Source organism: Hyaena hyaena, unplaced genomic scaffold, assembly GCF_003009895.1.
Source record: "Hyaena hyaena isolate Hyena2069 unplaced genomic scaffold, ASM300989v1 scaffold_1891, whole genome shotgun sequence".
Classification (NCBI taxonomy): Eukaryota; Metazoa; Chordata; class Mammalia; order Carnivora; family Hyaenidae; genus Hyaena; species Hyaena hyaena.
The window spans coordinates 13,042-30,686 of record NW_024082524.1 but is presented as its reverse complement, the minus strand read 5'-3'; the positions used below and the strand labels follow the sequence as shown (position 1 = coordinate 30,686).

Genomic DNA, 17,645 nt, shown 5'->3' with positions numbered 1-17,645 from the left:
ATATGAATAGCCATTTAGTGGAATGTTGTTTAGCCATTAAGAAAAATAAGACAGATATACTTAAAATTATCTCCAACATATATATGAAAAAGTAGTTTACAGTATAGCATACTGCTCTCTGATAATTTTTATGTATATGTAACATTTCTCTGAAAGGCTACAGAGGCAACTGCTAGGACTGGTTTCTTCCAGAGAGGAGATTTGACAGGTGTAAATTATGTGATTCTGGGTGGGAGAAAGACTTTTTCTGTATGCCTGTTGGTATTTCTTTACAGGGAGTTGGGGGAGCAGGAGAGGGGAGAGGAGTTAGTTTTTCAAGAAAAATGGATCATACTGTACATATTGGGAAGCAGCATAGCATCTTCGTTAAGAACTCAGTCTTTGAAGATGATATGTGGGTCCTGGGTCCACTATTTATTATGGTCTGAGGCAAATGGTTAATCTCTCTAAGCCTCATGGAGAAAATAAAAGTATCCACTTCTTAGGGTTGATGTGAAAATTAAATGGATAATTCATGCAAAACCCTCCACTTGTAAGCTATAACTATCTTTGTATCATTTACATTTAGAATAATTATCATTTTTTACTCTAAAAATATAGTTCTAAGGATTCCTTGAGATCATAACCTTTGTCTACTTCTTGCTTAGTATTTAGACTCCCTCCAACCCTTTTTTGAAACATTTGTCTTTTTCCAGATACCTTAAATCACATTATAAATTAATTACCTATAGAATTAGGAATCTGAGACTTTCTATCCAAACCTACAAATAATGGTTAAAATTCTTCCATGTTATAATACACTGGTATCTCATTTAGTTGAAGACTAGCCTAGGCCTGATTTGTGGTGTTGTTTTTGTGGTTAAGGAATCAAAGTGCCTCTCACTGTACCAAAAGCAGGAATAGGATTACTTGAGAGTAATGGGATCAGTCAGTTACTCTGGCAGCCTGAAAGCCTATAGTGATAATTGACCAGCTCTATATCCTTACTCTCTTTTCCTTCAGGACTTCATATCATCCACAGCCTAGATGAGGTCAATTTCATACAGAATCTTGTATTTTACATTGAAGCTGCATATAAAACTGCTGTAAGTACTCATTTTAGAATTAATTTTAAACATATGATGGTTTTATTTTTAAAATTTTTTATTAACTTTATTTGCTTTTGAAGAGAGAAAGAGAGAGTGAAAGAGATCACATGTGGGGAGGGGCAGAGAGGGAAAAGGGAGAGAGAGAGAATCCTAAGCAGGCTCCAAGCTGTCAGCACAGAGCTTGATACCAGGCTCGAACTCACAAACCATGAGATCATTACCTGAGCCAAAACCAACAGTCAGATGCTTAGCCAACTGAGCCACTCAGATGCCCCTAACCATATGATGTTTTTAAAAATACTAGACAACCTGCTCTTTCTCTTAATGCTGTACCTCATAGTGAACCAATCTATAAGGCTTCTGGCAGAAATCGCCTTCAGCCTTTTTGTTTACTAAGCTCTGTCATCCTCTGTTTGCCTCCTTTCCAAGGAAGTATAGAAACAAGAGGGTCAAGATGCTATGCATCCATTCTTTTCAAACTCTGTAATATCCTGTGTTATGTATTTGGGAACCTGGAACTAGGTTGTGGTCTTATTTTAATGACCTTTGGTCTAAAAAACAGGAGCAAGATGGCTAGGGAGTATAATGAGTCAGCTAGCTACTTAGAAATAAAATTTGGCCATATGTTTAATATTATCTGTAGACATTGCTTCTGTATCTACTATACAAAAAATAGTTCCTTTTTCTTACAACTACCACAGGACATATGTTTATACTAAATCATGATATATTTAACATCTCCTGTTTCAGGGATCACTGTTCTTCACTCCATAATGTTCATTGTATTGAAGCTGGTTGTCATAAGTAGTCCAGGTATTTTTAGTCATCTAAAACGTTTAATTTGTTTAGATTATTTTTAGCTGTTTTAGGTGGGAGGGTAAATCTGTGACCTGTAACTCCATATTTGCCAGATGGAGAAGTTTACCATAAACATATTTGATGCAAGCTACATTATTTGTTGACTGGTCCCTTTGCCTTCTGATACCATAGGCATGCTATGGTCCAGGATACAAGTCAAAGTTCTCTGGACTCTCCATTGCAGCCAGAGATTACAGCAGAATTAACAATATGTGTGCCTTCTCATAGTCTAATCTTTGCTGCACAAATTAGGGTAGAGTGGGGTTTGGGGACAAGTGAAGCTAGCCATGGATAAATATGGCTCACCTTACAGAAGCTTCACTTTAACTAAGAGATTTGATGTAAAAGTCATTTAAGGTATATATAGACACAGGTATAGGGGTGTGTGTGTTTGCATGCACACATGCATGTTTACACATGAGTATTTCCAAATTCTGTTTATTGAGAGAGTGTAGAAGCAATGGCACCACAGTGACAATGAGTACCTGTCCCTCGGTCTTGGATTAACTGCTCATCTTGTAATAAGAGAAAGTAGGATTCCTTGTAGAAGTGGTTGATTGAAGGGGTGAGCTGAGGAAATCACAGGATGACTGCAGTATCTTGTAGTGACAGAAAGTGAGGAAGTGTTCAAAAAGAATGGGGCATGTCAAAAGGGCATAGGAGCCAACCCAGAAGAACTCCCAGTGGGTAAAGCTGGAACAATTTGAGCAACAAAACAAATAATGATAATATTTTGTTATAATCCAGAGAATAACCTAAATATTTATGAATTCATACTAATAGAAATAAATGAGAGAGAAAGAACAGCTCTTCCTTAGAGGAGAATTGCAATTAATGACTGTAGAGTTAATTAAGGAACTAAAATATCACCATTGAAATACCACTGTAATAATTGTTACAAACAAGATTCACTAATGGATGCTAAATTAGCAGGTAGATATTTGAGGAGATACAGGATATTTGCAGAGTTATAAAGTATATTTTTCAAGATAGTAATTAATCACAAGGGAGAGAATATTAACAAAGCAGTAGCATGGAGAAACCCTGCAGACACCATATGATGAAGGTTAACATCACCACAATAAGTCATAGCAACACCGTGTACTCTCTGATGTGATGCAGTGAGAAGGACACAGCATAGCATCTGTAGTATTCTTTTTTTTTTCAGATTTTTAAAAAAATTTTTTAATGTTTTATTTATTTCTGAGAGAGAGAGAGACACTGTGAGCAGGGGAGGGTCAGAGAGAGAGAGGCACAGAATCTGAAACAGGCTCCAGGCTCTGAGCTAGCTGTCAGCACAAAGCCTGATGCGGGGCTTGAACCCACGAACCATGATATTATGACCTGAGCCGAAGTCAGACACTTAACTGACTCAGCCACCCAGGCGCCCTGCATCTGTAGTATTCTTGACAGAAATGCATAGTCTTAATATAATCAAGAGAAGGCATCAGGTGAACCTAAATTGAGGGAAATCTATAAAAATGTCTGACCACTGATCTTCAGAAAGTGTCAAGGTCATGAAAGACAAGACTTGAAAAACTTTAACTGATTAGAAGAGACCAAGGAGGGATGACAAATACAGCATAGTATTCTGGACTGGATCTTGGAACATAAAAAGGCTATTAGTGGAAAAACTGATGGAAACCTAAGAAAGTCCATAAGTTGGTTACTAGCATTGTACTAATGTTAATTTCTTAGCTTTGACAATTGTACTATGGTTATGTCAGGTGTTAACATTAGGGGAAGTTGAGTGAAAGGTCTATGGGAACTCAATGTACTGTTTTTGTAACTTCTCTGTAACTCTGAAGTTCTTTTAAATAAAAAAGTTTTTATTTTTTTATTTTTTTTAAACATTTTTTTAATGTTTTATTTATTTCTAGGAGAGAGAGACAGAGACAGCATGAGCAGGGGAGGGTCAGAGAGAGAGGGAGTCACAGATTGAAACAGGCTTCAGGCTCTGAGCTGGCAGTCAGCTCAGAGCCCGATGCGGGGCTCGAACCCACGAACCGCGAGATCATGACCTAAGCGAAAGTCGGACACTTAACCGACTAAGCCACCCAGGCGCCCCAATAAAAAAGTTTTTAAAAAGTAATTTTAAATGTTATTACATCATCAAAGGGCTACATAAAGCTACAGTTAAGAATTTACACTTTGGACTGAGAGTACTTGGACTCTAATCCTAGCTCTATCACTTATTAGCTGTGTGACCTTGGGTGAGTGAGTCACTTAACCTCTCTTTGCACTTCAGTTTCATCATCTATAAAATATAGATAAATGTAATAAGGAAGGTAGCAGTGTAAAGTGCATAGGTTAGTGCATGATACATTGTCAGTGCCAATAGAGAGTAAAATTAGAATATATATATAAGATAGAACACTGGACTGCTGTTTAAGCTCCATCATCCAGAACCCCTGGGTATCTGCTTTGATGAAAAATTTTGAGAAGCACTTTTCTACATGAACTGAGTTATAGTTCTTGACTTGATCAACTGTTGAGGAGTCTTCCAACATCTTGGAGGTCCCAATAGAATTTAAAGCTACTGGGAAAATAGCTAGGAAGCAGCCCAACTCATTGATATCTCCTTAATAAGCATTGTGGGTACACACATGTATGGCAAATTAGCTACTATTAGCCTTTTATTCAAGGGTTATGTGTCTAGTAAACATTTAGTAGTAATGACTTGCTAATGGTATGTTGGTTATTTTATGCTAGGACTTTGGGATATGGGAACGTGGAGACAAGACCAACCAAGGAATCTCAGAATTGAATGCCAGTTCAGTTGGAATGGCAAAGGTAATTTTCCTTGCTTTATTTATACCAAGTACACCTTTGCCATAGATAAAGGCTTAACATGAATTTGGACTATCATCAAGTTGTTCTTTTTTTTTTTAAAGTTTATTTAGTTTGAAAGAGAGAAAGAACACAATCGGGGAAGGGGCAGACAGAGAGGGAGAGAGAGAATCCCAAGCAGACTCTACTCTGTGAGCACAGAGCCCAATGCAGGTTTTGAACTCACAAAACATGAGATGGTGACCTGAGCTGAAACCAAGAGTCGGATGCTTAACTGACTAAGCTATCCAAGTGCCCCCAAATTGTTCTTTTAAAACACAGGCAAAGTTCAGATTCTCCCATAGAACTATGGACATGTAGGTGAAGATTTCTTTCATAATATCCAGATTTATATATCCAACTGCTTTTGTCACATAGCTCTAATTATATATACCACAGAGACCTCTGAGAACATATCTTAAACTAAATTCATCTTCTCTACCATTACAAAAATAAAAAGAGGCCTTGCCCCTTCTATACACCAGTTGACACAACTTGATATCAGAGACCATCTGTCAATCCTGAACCCCTTCACTCTCCTGCATCCCACATATCATCATCATCATCATCATCATCATCATCATCATCATCACTACCTTTCTATTTGACTCCTCCTTTTCCTTCCCACTGCTACTGCCTTAATTTCAGCTCTTATTTTTGGAGACAGCAAGAAGGCATTAAATAGGATAGCAGGAATAGGATCAAACATATTATAATGATAAATACACATGGCCTAATTTAAGTTTCTCCTGCCAAAAGACACAGATTGAGTTTTAAAAGATATATATATACCCCTATGTTTATTGCAGCATTATTTACAATAGCCAGGATATGGAAACAACCTAAGTGTCCATCTACAGAGGAATGGATAAATATGTGATACACACACACACACACACACACACACATGCACACATATAAAATGCAATATTACTTACCCATAGGAAAAAGTGAAATCTTGCCATTCATGACAACATGGATGGAGGTAGGGATATTGTACCAAGTGAAATAAACCAGACAGAGAAAGAAAAACAGCATATGATTTCACTTATATGTGGAACCTAAAAAACAGAACACAATTAGAAGCACACAATAAAGGAAACCTAAATTTCCAGCAGGTGTTAAATGGCTTAATAAATATGAGTGAATACTATGTTGAAATAAAGAATTTTCATAATATAGAGAAACATTCATGTTGTAGTATCCTAAACAAATTTTATATGAAACATGATCTCAACTATAGACAGATTTGCAGAGAAAACTAATAGGGAACATGCCAAAAATATGAGCATTATTTTGGGTGACTTTTTTGCCTTCTCTATACTTTTTATGTTTTCAAAATATTCTGTACCAAGTATGGTATACTTTTATAATCAGAAAAGCAAGAAATTAATAAGTAAATTCAATTTTTAAAAAACATGGTAACTCATCTTTGGCCTTGATGACTAATAACTTTCATCTTTAAGTCAATCATAGTGCCTTTTAGGCTATTCACTTCTCTGTGGAAACTCAGTGATGCGCCAATACCTAATGGCTCTTGCATTTTAGTATCTTCTATCCACACAAGTTGTGGTATTTCTTATGTACTCACATCACACTAGTCGATTACTACGAATTCATCTGTGCCATGTTCAAATTATTTTTAAAGTGTGATGCTTGACTTGATAATGCTAAACTTTATCTAGCTTATGCCATATATTTAAAAAATGTATTTCTATTGAGATGTAATTGACATGTAACATTGTGTAAGTTTGAAGTGTACAACATATTGATTTGATACATTTTTATTGCAATACGATTACCAGCAAAGTATTACATAACACCTCTATCACATCATGTAATTATCATTTCCTTTTTGTGGTAGGAACGATTAATAGTCTTAGATAATACAGTATTATTGTCTATAATCACTGTACTGTGCATTAGATCTCCAGAACTTATTTATCTCCTGGTTGCAAGTTTGTGCCTTTAAACAACATCTCCTTAATTCCTTTATCCCCCAACCCCTGGTAACCACTATTTTACTCTACTTTTTGGTATTTGGCTTTTTTCACATAGAGGTGATATAATACAGTATTTGTCTTTCTCTGTCTCACTTAACATAATGCCTTCAAGTTCTATCTCTGTTGTTACAAATGGCAGGATTTCCTTTGTTCTCATAGCTGAATGATATTCCTGTGTGTGTGTGTGTGTGTGTGTGTGTATCACATCTTCTTTACCCATTCACCTGGTGACAGACGCTTAGTGTTTCCATATTGGCTTCTGTGAATAATGCTTCAATAAACATGAGGGTACATATATCTCTTTGATATCCTCTTTTCATTTCTTTGTATTCCCAATAGTGGAATTGCCGGGTTGATCATATGATAGTCCTATTTCAAGTTTTTTAGGGCCCCCCCATAGTGTTTTCTATAGTGGCAGAACCAATTTGCCTTCCATCCAACAGTGTACAAGGGTTTCCATTTCTCCACATTCTCGTGCCAACACTTGTTACCATGTGTCTTTTAGATAATAGCCATTCTTTTAAGTTTATTTATTTTGAGAGAGAGAAGGGGTGTGTGTGTGCAGAGGAAGGGCAGAGAGAGAGAGAGAGAGAGAGAGAGAGAGAATGAATCCCAAGCAGGCTCTGCACTGTCCTCATGAGTCTGATGCAGGGCTCAAACCCACGAACCACGAAATCAAGACCAGAGCCAAAATCAAGAGTCAGTCGCTTAACCAACTGAGCCACCCAGACGTCCCAATAATAGCCATCCTTACAGGTATGAAGTGGTATTGTATTGTGGTTTTGATTTGTATTTCCCTGTTGATTAATGACTTTGGATATCTTTTCATGTATCCATTGACCGTTTGTATGTCTTCTTTGGAAATAATATATATTCAATTCCTCTGCTCATTTGTTAATTGAATTGTCTTTTGATTATTGAATTGTATGAGTTCTTTACATATTTTAGATATTAACCTCTTATCAGATGCAGTTTGTAAATATTTTCTCCTATTCCATACGTAGCCTTTTCATTTTTTTAAATTGTATCTTCTTTTGTGCAGAAACTTTTTAGTTTGATGTAATACCATTTGTTGATGTTTGTGCTTTTGGCATCATACCTAAAAAATCATTGCCAAGACCAATGTAAAGATGCTTTTCTCCTATGTTTTCTTCTAGAAGTTTTATGGTATCAGGTCTTATGTTTAGTCCATTTTAAGTTCATTTTTGTGAAGGTGTAAGGCAGGAGCCAATTTCATCTTTCTGTATGTGGTTATCTAGTTTTCCCAGCACCATTTGTTGAAGAGACTATTCTTTCTGCAAATACTAAGTAACTGTAAATGCAGGAGGTTATTTCTGGCTTATTATGTTTCATTGGTCTGTTTGTATATTTTTATTCCCATACCATAATATTTTAATCATTATGGCTTTGTAGTATATAGTTTGAAATTAGGATGTGTGATTCCTCCAGCTTTATTCTTCATTCTCATGATTGCTTTGGCTATTTGGTGTCTTGTGGTTCCATACAAATTTTAGGACTGTTTTTGTATTTCTGTGAAAAATGCCATTGGAATTTTGATAAGGATTGCATCAGATCTATAGATGGCTTTTGGTAGTAAGGACATTTTAACAGTATTATTTCTTCTAATACATTGAACATGGAATATCTTTCCATTTGTGTCTTTAATTTCTTGCATCAAAGTATTGTAGTTTCCATTGTACAGATCTTAGTTAAATCTATCCTTAAGTATTTTATTACTTTTGATGCTATTGTGAATGGGATAGTTTTCTCTATTTCCTTTTCCAGATTTTTTTTGTTGTTAATGTACATAAATGCCATTGATTTCTGTATGTTAATTTTATATCGTGTAACTTTACTGAATTCATTGATTGGTTCCAACATTTTGAGGTTGAGTTTATAATTTTTTATATATAAGATCATATCCTCTCTATATAATGACAGTTTTACTACTTCTTTCCTATGTGGATGCATTTTATTTCCTTGTCTTGCCTAATCGCTCTAGCTAGGATTTTCCCATAGTATGTTGAATAAGAGTGGTGAGAGCATCCTTGTCTTTCTCCTGATCTTAGAGGAAAAGCTTTCAATTTTTCACTGCTTTTTATTTGAATTCCAGTTAGTTAACATACAGTGTAATATTAGTTTCTGGTGTACAAAGTAGTGATTCAACACTTCCATATATCACCCAGTGCTCTTCACAGAAAGTGTTAGCTGTGGGGTTTGATGTTTATGGGCTTTATTATGTTCAGGTATGTTTATTCCACACTGTATTTGTTGAGGGTTTTTATCATGAAAGGAAGCTTACAACATCCATCTTAACTGTCTCTGGAAAAATATGGGAGGCAAAGAAAAATTCACAGGCCCCTGGGAATAAAAAAAAAAAGCTACATTGTTTTTTCTGTTCTTCTGAGCATATTCAAAATGACTTCATATACACTGATATGATACTGGGGTAAAGGGAGAAGAATATATCTTTTGGTAAAAATGTTCTTTGTTTCTTTATCCTTCGCAGGCAGCCCTGGAAGCATTAGATGAACTGGACCTATTTGGTGTGAAAGGTGGGCCCCAATCAGTTATCCATGTCCTGGCTGATGAAGTGCAACACTGCCAGGTAAGAGATTAATGGACCACATTATAGAAAATTTTATTCTTACCCAGACTCAGAATTAGCATGGCTTTTAGAATAAGGAGACCTTAGAGTACATAATCTGATTTATTATCATGTGCCAAAAATGTCTTATCCAAACTTCCTATACTGAGACAAGCCTGATATAGCATGAACTGTAACATAGATCATAGTCCTGTTCTCTCATCCATGGTTATAAAGGGATTCCCACCATATTGTGTGGAATTCTCCACTGTTGTCATATCAAGGGTCTATAGGGTCTGCTCCTGAATATCTCCTTTTCTAAATATACCAAGAGAACAAGAGGTGAATGATTTTGAGTGTTCTTCTTGACAGTGGCTTTGAAACATTCTTTTGTCCCCAGTTGGCTCTAGGCTGAGATGTTTGGAGATTAGGCTGTTTAAGGAATAAGTATGTATCTTCAGTTTTGTTTAGGGTTACTCTCTGTATTGAAAAATTAAGGTTCTTCCCATTGGCAAGATGACCTCCTTGCCTTCAAACTATGATTAGATACCCATAGTGAATATAAACTCATCTTCTAATTTTAAAATGTATTTTCCTTGGAAAAGATAAATGTCAGCAGTGGAGGACCTGACCCTTCCACATCCTGCTTCTCAGCAGCTACATTTTCTTTTATCTTTACCCTTAAGTGGCTAATGGAGCAAGGGGATTGTGGGCGAGATGATGTTAGTGTATTTATCTATTAGCAGTTGTTTAAGATTCAGGATTGAGAAGCATTGAGAGCAGTATTAAGATAATGGATGATTTACATAAATAACTAGTTTTCTAAGCTGTCGCTTAGAAATTATTATTGAATTATTATTGAATTCAGTACTGAGTATAATTGAATCATTATTATTGAATAATGTTTAGATTTTCTCCTGAATGATCCTCTTCCACATTCATCTTTTGAAATTAAAGCTGTTAGTTTTATAATCCCAACTTAACTACTAATGTGCCACATTTGACTTCTTTCTTTCTTTTTAGTCTATCCTTAATTCACTACTTCCCCGGGCTTCAACATCCAAAGAGGTAGATGCTAGTCTACTTTCAGTTGTTTCCTTCCCAGCTTTTGCAGTAGAAGATAGCCAGTTGGTAGAGCTCACAAAGCAAGAAATCATTACCAAGCTTCAGGTATGTCCATATGTGCCCTTCTTGTTTTCAGGCTTTGACTTTAAAGAGAAACTAATTCTCTTGGGGGCCTTGAGCCAGCAATGTAACCAAGTGATCAGGGTTAACACCACCAGTAATAAAATGTAGTGACATCATGTGGCCCCAGATACAGTACACTGAGAAGTTCACAGCACAATGTGGTATCTGTGCAAATAATGCGTAATCTCAGTCATGGGAAAACATCAGACAAAACCAAATTGAGGGCCATGCTACAAAATAACTGATGAGCTCTTCAAAAGTGTCAAGGTGATGAAAGACAAGGAAAGACTGAGGAACTATCATAGACTGGAAGAGACTAATGAGACATGACAACTAAATGGAATGAGATCCTAAAATGGATATTGGAACAGGAAAAAACAAGGCCATTAGTGGAAAAACTGGCAGGGCACCTGGGTGGCTCAGTCAGTTAAGTGTCCAAGTTCAGCTCAGGTCATGATCTCGTGGTTCGTGGGTTCTGAGCTGTCAGCACAGAGCCCAGAGCCTGCTTCAGATTCTGTGTCTTCCCCTCTCTCTGCCCATCACCTGCTTGTGTGCACTCTCTCTCTCTCTCAAAAACAAATATTTAAAAAAGAAAGAAAGAAAAATTGGAAAAGTCTAAATAAGTTCTGTACTTTGGTTAATAGTGTTGTACCAAGGTTAATTTTTTAGCTTTGATAAACGTTCTGTAGTTATGTAAGAAGTTAAAATAAAGGGACAGTGGTTGAAGGGTAGTGGGGGCTCTCTGTACTATTTTTGCAACTCTTCTCTAAGTCTCAAATTATTTCAAAAATTTAAAAATATGTTGTCTTTTTTTTAAGCCTGTCATCTCTTATGAGCTGTGTGAACAGAACCACATACAGTAGTAATTGGGCTATTACAGACTTACCCTATGGTGGAAAATGATGGAAAGGATAATATTAGAAACTCTGCTTTAGGGAAGAGCCTGTAACTTAGCCCTCACTTGAACTCACATTTATTGCTGAAATCAGTTTCTGCTACTGGGCTGGTATCAAAGGCTTTTTTAGATTATATTTTATTATTTTTTAAATAATGTATCTGTATTGGGGGTAGATTGGCACATGTAGCTGTTGCAAAGGATGTATTTGATGGACTATATGGCTGTACCATTGTGCATGCTTCCATCTTTTTTTTCCTTTGGGTTTCCAGGGTCGTTATGGTTGCTGTCGCTTTCTACGAGATGGATATAAAACTCCTAAAGAGGTAGGTTTCTTTTCTCCCAAAATGAGTCCAAGGTAGAATGGTCAGTACTATCAGCAATCTCATTCTGAGAATACTTAACTCTCTGGTGGTACTTAAAATAATCACTAAAGGGGCACCTGGGTAGCTCAGTTACTTAAGTGTCTGACTCTTGGTATCAGCTAAGGTCATGGTCTCACAGTTTCATGAGTTTGAGCACTGCATCAGGCTCTGCGCCTGCTTGGGATTCTCTCTCTCCCTCACGTTCTGCCCCTCCCCCACTCATGCTATCTCTGCCTCTCTCAAAATAAATAAACTTAAAAAAATAAAAACTAAAATAAAATAATCACTAAATAAGATACAGTAACTGATGTTTCCTGCCTTTGTTGGGCTTTGTTGCCAAGTTCTATTTGTGAGCCTTTACAGATTAAATAAAATAGAGGAAGGCTGGTTAGTTTCAGGAAAGAGCTAACAGATGCTTAAATCAGTGGATGAAAGTTTAGGGAGAAGCAGAATATTTGAATAGTCTCAAAGTATCATCCTCCCAAATATTTAATAGTTACAAAGGGAAAAATCTTTTCTTCAATAGCGCTTTCTGCCCCCTTCCACCTTTAGCAGTTGGTTGGTTCTAAACAGTACCCAATCTTGAAAAGTTAACTTCCTTTTGCTCCACTTGTCAAAAATTCTCCTTGGAATTATCAATGGAGAAAATTAAGTATTATTAAAGGGAATGAATGGTCAAGAAGGACTTCACTGGCAATATAAACATTTTTTAATCATCAAGCTCCAACTCTTCTAGTCTACTTTCCTTGCTCTACTTTATTCGTTAGCCCTGTTGATTTCTATCTCTACCAATCTATTAAACTTATGGTCTGAAATACCATCAGAATCTCCCAGATGATCAGTCCAATAGCCTTTTCCACTCCACATTATACTTGCCTCCTCTGTAGTACATTACTGTTATCTACACCTCCATCTTCATGAAATCATTTTCCTATTTAATTTATATAGCTTTACACTATCCTAATTCTTTGCTTTTTGTTCTTTTCTCACAAGACTATGAGAACATAACCAAGATTCCATTCTCAGGTCATCTGTTCACTATATGTAGCTACTACGTTTGTAACTTGTGCTTCAAGTGTCACTTCTATGGGGATGACTCACAAATCCTCATCTTTCTTGCTGTCCTTTGAAACATTTCTATTTTACATTCTGCTGCTACCTCAAACTTAACAAATACAAAATCAAACTTGTGTTTATTAGGAATTAATGTCACTTCTTCACTTATCTGCCTATCGTGTCATTTTTATCCCAGTTCTACAGGTTACAAGTCATGTCACAAAGTACTTACTAAGGAAGGAGGGGTGTGTACACGCCCTCCAAGGCTGTATTGTGATACCTCTGAACTAAAGATGTGTGTCTGAATTTGCAGTGATAAAATAGACTTTTTTATTGTGTTTTTACCAGGATCCCAACCGTCTGTACTATGAACCATCAGAGCTGAAGTTATTTGAAAACATTGAGTGTGAATGGCCACTGTTCTGGACATACTTTATCCTTGATGGGGTCTTTAGTGGCAATGTAGAGCAGGTAATATGCTGGGGAAAGAACTTTTCGGCAGAATGTTTTTGTTATGTCTTCTTTCAGTTAATGTTTGTGCTGACCCTGTGACCAAATGAAGTATTCCTTAATAGGGAAGAGACAGAGTTGTCTTCTAGAGACTAGTAGTTGAGGGCAGTAGGTTAAGAGCTGGAAGACTTGGATAGTGCAATCACTCAGACTTGACCTTTAATAAATACAGAGAGCACAATAACAAGCCCTGTCCACTTGCGTCAGTTATTAAAGCTACTTGAATTTGTATTTTTTTTAAATCTTGGAAATGATGTTCTGACTTTAGCCTTCCCTGCCCCCCCCCCAGAAAAACCAAAACAACAACAACCCATTCATACCCTGTCCTTGCCCTCCAAAACATGGTCATCATCGTTTTTTTTTTTTGAGCTACATAAATAAAGTAATTTAGAAACCATCATTGGAAAACAGTGAGACTGGGAAAATTAATCAAGCAAGTTTAGTGTCTGGCATTCTAAAAACTGACAACGGTCTAAACTTGGACATGAATCCAGCACATTTGGAAATCCCTTATACTTAGCAACATAAAACATAATTCTGTGTAATTTGAATGCTTTGGCCAGTATTAATCTGTAACTGCCATGGGCGCCTGGGTGGCTCAGTCATTTAAGCATAAGCTCAGGTCATGATCCCCCAATTCGTGGGTTTGAGCCCCACATCAGTCTCTGTGCTGAGAGCTCAGAGCCTAGAGCCTGCGTCAGATTCTGTGTTTCCCTGTCTTTCTGCCTCTCCCCTGCGCACTCTCTGTCTCTCTCAAAAATAAACATTAAAAAATTTTTTTTAAATCTGTAATTACCAATATGAGTTTGAGTAATAGGGTTACACCAAAATTTAAGGGGCCATAAAGTGTTTTACTCTAAAGTTTAGTAAATTAAACGATATCCCTTTTTGCGAAAGCAAATAAGCTAGGCAGTCATAGAAATAACCCACCCTATTTTGATTCTACCATTTTTCTCAGTCCTCAAATTCCACAGAATTGTTTTTCAAAAACTTTTCTTGCTCAAAGGAAAATTTATTTATCAAATGTGCCTACCAAGTACAAAGCACATCAGATTTTTGGGACTCTGTGGAGGAAAAAAAAAAGAGTTGGGAGACCTGAATTCTTTCTTTTTTTCTGGCTTCTTTAGCAACTTGTAAGTAGTCCAAGTATAGTCATTGACTTCTTCGGGTTCTCTGTATACAATGGAAATAGTTTTTTGTTCTTAGAAGAAGATATCCCTAAAGTTTTTTTTTTTTAAATTTCACAGATGAAGATGTGTCATAAGAACAAGGGAAGTCAGGGGCACCTGGGTGGCACAGTCGGTTAAGCATCTGACTTCGGCTCTGGTCATGATCTCACAGTTCGTGAGTTTGAGCCCCATATCAGGCTCTGTGCTGACTGCTCAGACGCTGGAGCCTCCTTAGGATTCTGTGTCTACCTCTCTTTCTGCACCTTCCCTTCTCACATTCTGTCTCTCTTGCAAAAATAAATAAACATCAAAAAACGAAGAAGGGAAGTCAGTTCGGCTATAATAAGACATACATGTTTCTCGAAGATCACCATGCTCTGCATATTTGAGAAATAAATCTATAGGGCTCATGGGAAAAGGAGGTTGGGACACAACACTTAAAAAGTTTGTCAGAAATACATACAAAGCAAAAGGAACCCGGGGTCCCTTGGTGACTCAGTCAGTTAAGTGTCTGACTTCAGCTCAGATCATAATCTCACAGTTCATGGGTTCAAGCCCCACACCAGCCTCTCTGCTGACAGCTTGGAGTCCGGGGCCAGCTTCAGATTCTGTATCTCCCTCTCTATCTGCCCCTCCCCCACTCAAGCTTGTGTGCTCGCTCTCTCTCTCTCTCTCTCTCTCAAAAATAAAATAAACAGTGGGCACCTGGGCAGCTCAGTCAGTTAAGTGTCCGACTTCAGCTCAAGTCATGATCTCGTGGTCTGTGAGTTCAATCCCCACGTCGGGCTCTGGGCTGACAGCTTAGAGCTTGGAACCTGTTTTATATTCTGTGTCTCCTTCTGCTTCTGCCCCTCCCCTGCTCACACTCTGTCTCTCTTTCTCTCAAAAATAAATGAAACATAAAAAAAATAATAAATAAAATGGGGCGCCTGGGTGGCTTAGTCGGTTGGGCGTCCGACTTTCGCTTAGGTCATGATCTCCCGGTTCGTGGGTTTGAGCCCCGCGTCGGGCTCTGTGCTGACTGCCGGCTGAGAGCCTGGAGCCTGTTTTGGAGTCTGTATCTCCCTCTCTCTCTGGCCCTCCCCTGCTCACGCTGTCTCTCTCTCTCTCTCCTAGAAATAAATAAAAATATTTTTAAAAAATAATAAATAAAATAAAATAAACATTTAAAAATTTCAAAAACAATAAGAACCTAATAAACACAGTAGTGTAAATTTATGCATGGTAAATGGTTAAGAAATACATTAATACCACAATAAATATGGCACTTGTACCCTGAAAAAGACCTAAGGTTTGCTCATGGACATGTGCACCCATGTTCCTGCCAGCTGACCTGCTGAGCTCCCATGCCCACCACCCTGTGTGCCAGAAGAAGAGAACAAGAAAGATAGCACAATAATGAGGGGAAAGAGAAAAAGAACATAGAATAGACAGGATAATTAAAAAATAAACTGTGAGGAAAGAATGAAATCTGGCCATTTGTAGCAACAAGGATGGAACTTGAGGGTGTTATGTTGAGCAAAATAACTCAGACAGAGAAAGACAGATACCATATGCTTCCACTTATAGGAGGATTAGGAGAGACTTAATAGAGGACCATGGGGGAGGAGAAGGGGAAAAATAGTTGGGGAGAGGGAGGGAGGCAAACCATGAGAGACTCTTGAATACTGAGAACAAACTGTGGGCTGATGGGGGTGGGAGAGGAGAAGGGGAGTGATGGGCATGGAGGAGGGCACTTGGGATGAGCACTGGGTGTTATATGGGATCCAACTTGACAACTATGAAAGAAAATTAGGTAATAAAATGAAATAAAGATACGCAAATCAGAAAAAAAAGAATATTAATATGATGAGGGTTTAAAAAAATAAAAAAATAAACTGTGAAGAAAGGGGAGGAAATTAAAGAAACGGAAAAGCACAGAGTCATGTAGCTAGGGTGGCCAGGAGTTATTATGAAGAGGTAGAAGGAGCATTATCTGAAATTGGACAGAAGGTTGTAACACAAAACGTGGATGAGTGTGGTTGTATTTCCCTCCTGAGATGTGTGCATGTGTGTATTCTTACACAGCTCAGTTCAGCTGAGTGTACGCTCTTACAATTGTGCGTAAGCAAATGTCAAATTTATGTTACACTCAAATTGTTCCCTAATATATCAAATGCATCAGAATAAATTTGTGTTTGCAAAACAACTGTTATAGCAGAAGTGACTTTTTTCCACCATAAATTATCATGGTGGTTTTTTTTTTTTGTCTGTTTTGTCTTGTTTGGTTTTTAGGTATTACTAGTCTACCACAAATTATTAATCAAAAAATGTGAGCTTCACTATGATAGAAAGTTCAGCAGGTAAAACAGAGTTTTTTAATACTTTTAAAGTTTATTTATTTTTGAGAAAAAAAGATACAGAGCATGAGCAGTAGAGGGGCAGAGAGAGAGGGAGATACAGAATCTGAACAGTCTCCAGGCTCCAAGCTGTCAACACAGAGCCCAATGCAGGACTCAAACTCAAGAACCGTGAGATCATGACCTGAGCTGAAGTTGGATGCTTAACCAACTAAGCCACCCAGGGGCCCCTAAAGTACAGTTTTAAAAGCCAGTACATGTAAAGTCAAGGAGCTATGTTTAGAATAGTACATAGTAGATCAAAACAGGCCTGTGGAGACAGGCTGACTTGGGCTCAAATCTGGACTCAACCCTACACTTTTTGTGTGATCTTCCACAAGTTTATAACCTCTTTGAGCATTCACTTTTCAGTAAAAAGGCTTTTAACTGCATATACCTCCTAGGATGGTTATAAAAATTAAATGTGCTCAAGTACACAAAACTAGCATAGTATCTGGCCTGCAATAAGCATTTGTCAAATGCTACTTTCCTTTCTTCTCCATTTTACTGGGTGGATATTCTCCTTTGCGGTAGGACCCTCTTTGCCTACAACCCTCCCTAAGATCCCCAAAGGGAACACTCTATAAACTTATTTCTCCCTTTGTTTTATTTACAGGTTCAAGAATACAGAGAGGCTCTTGAAGCTGTCCTCATCAAGGGCAAAAATGGAGTCCCACTTTTGCCAGAGCTATACAGTGTTCCTCCAGACAAGGTGAGCT

General features: G+C 37.4%; 1 protein-coding gene across 1 annotated transcript in view; it reads left to right on the top strand.

Moving 5' to 3' along the window:
- Nucleotides 1-17,645, top strand: part of LOC120226890 (phosphorylase b kinase regulatory subunit alpha, skeletal muscle isoform) — a gene marked incomplete at its 3' end in the record, with an annotated part of 37,001 nt that overhangs the window by 16,197 nt on the left and 3,159 nt on the right. The window contains exons 5-11 of the mRNA XM_039225059.1: nucleotides 1,003-1,085; nucleotides 4,659-4,739; nucleotides 9,288-9,386; nucleotides 10,389-10,535; nucleotides 11,721-11,774; nucleotides 13,218-13,340; nucleotides 17,543-17,638. Coding sequence (XP_039080990.1) covers nucleotides 1,003-1,085; nucleotides 4,659-4,739; nucleotides 9,288-9,386; nucleotides 10,389-10,535; nucleotides 11,721-11,774; nucleotides 13,218-13,340; nucleotides 17,543-17,638 — 683 coding nt within the window. The remainder of the gene's footprint in view (nucleotides 1-1,002; nucleotides 1,086-4,658; nucleotides 4,740-9,287; nucleotides 9,387-10,388; nucleotides 10,536-11,720; nucleotides 11,775-13,217; nucleotides 13,341-17,542; nucleotides 17,639-17,645) is intronic.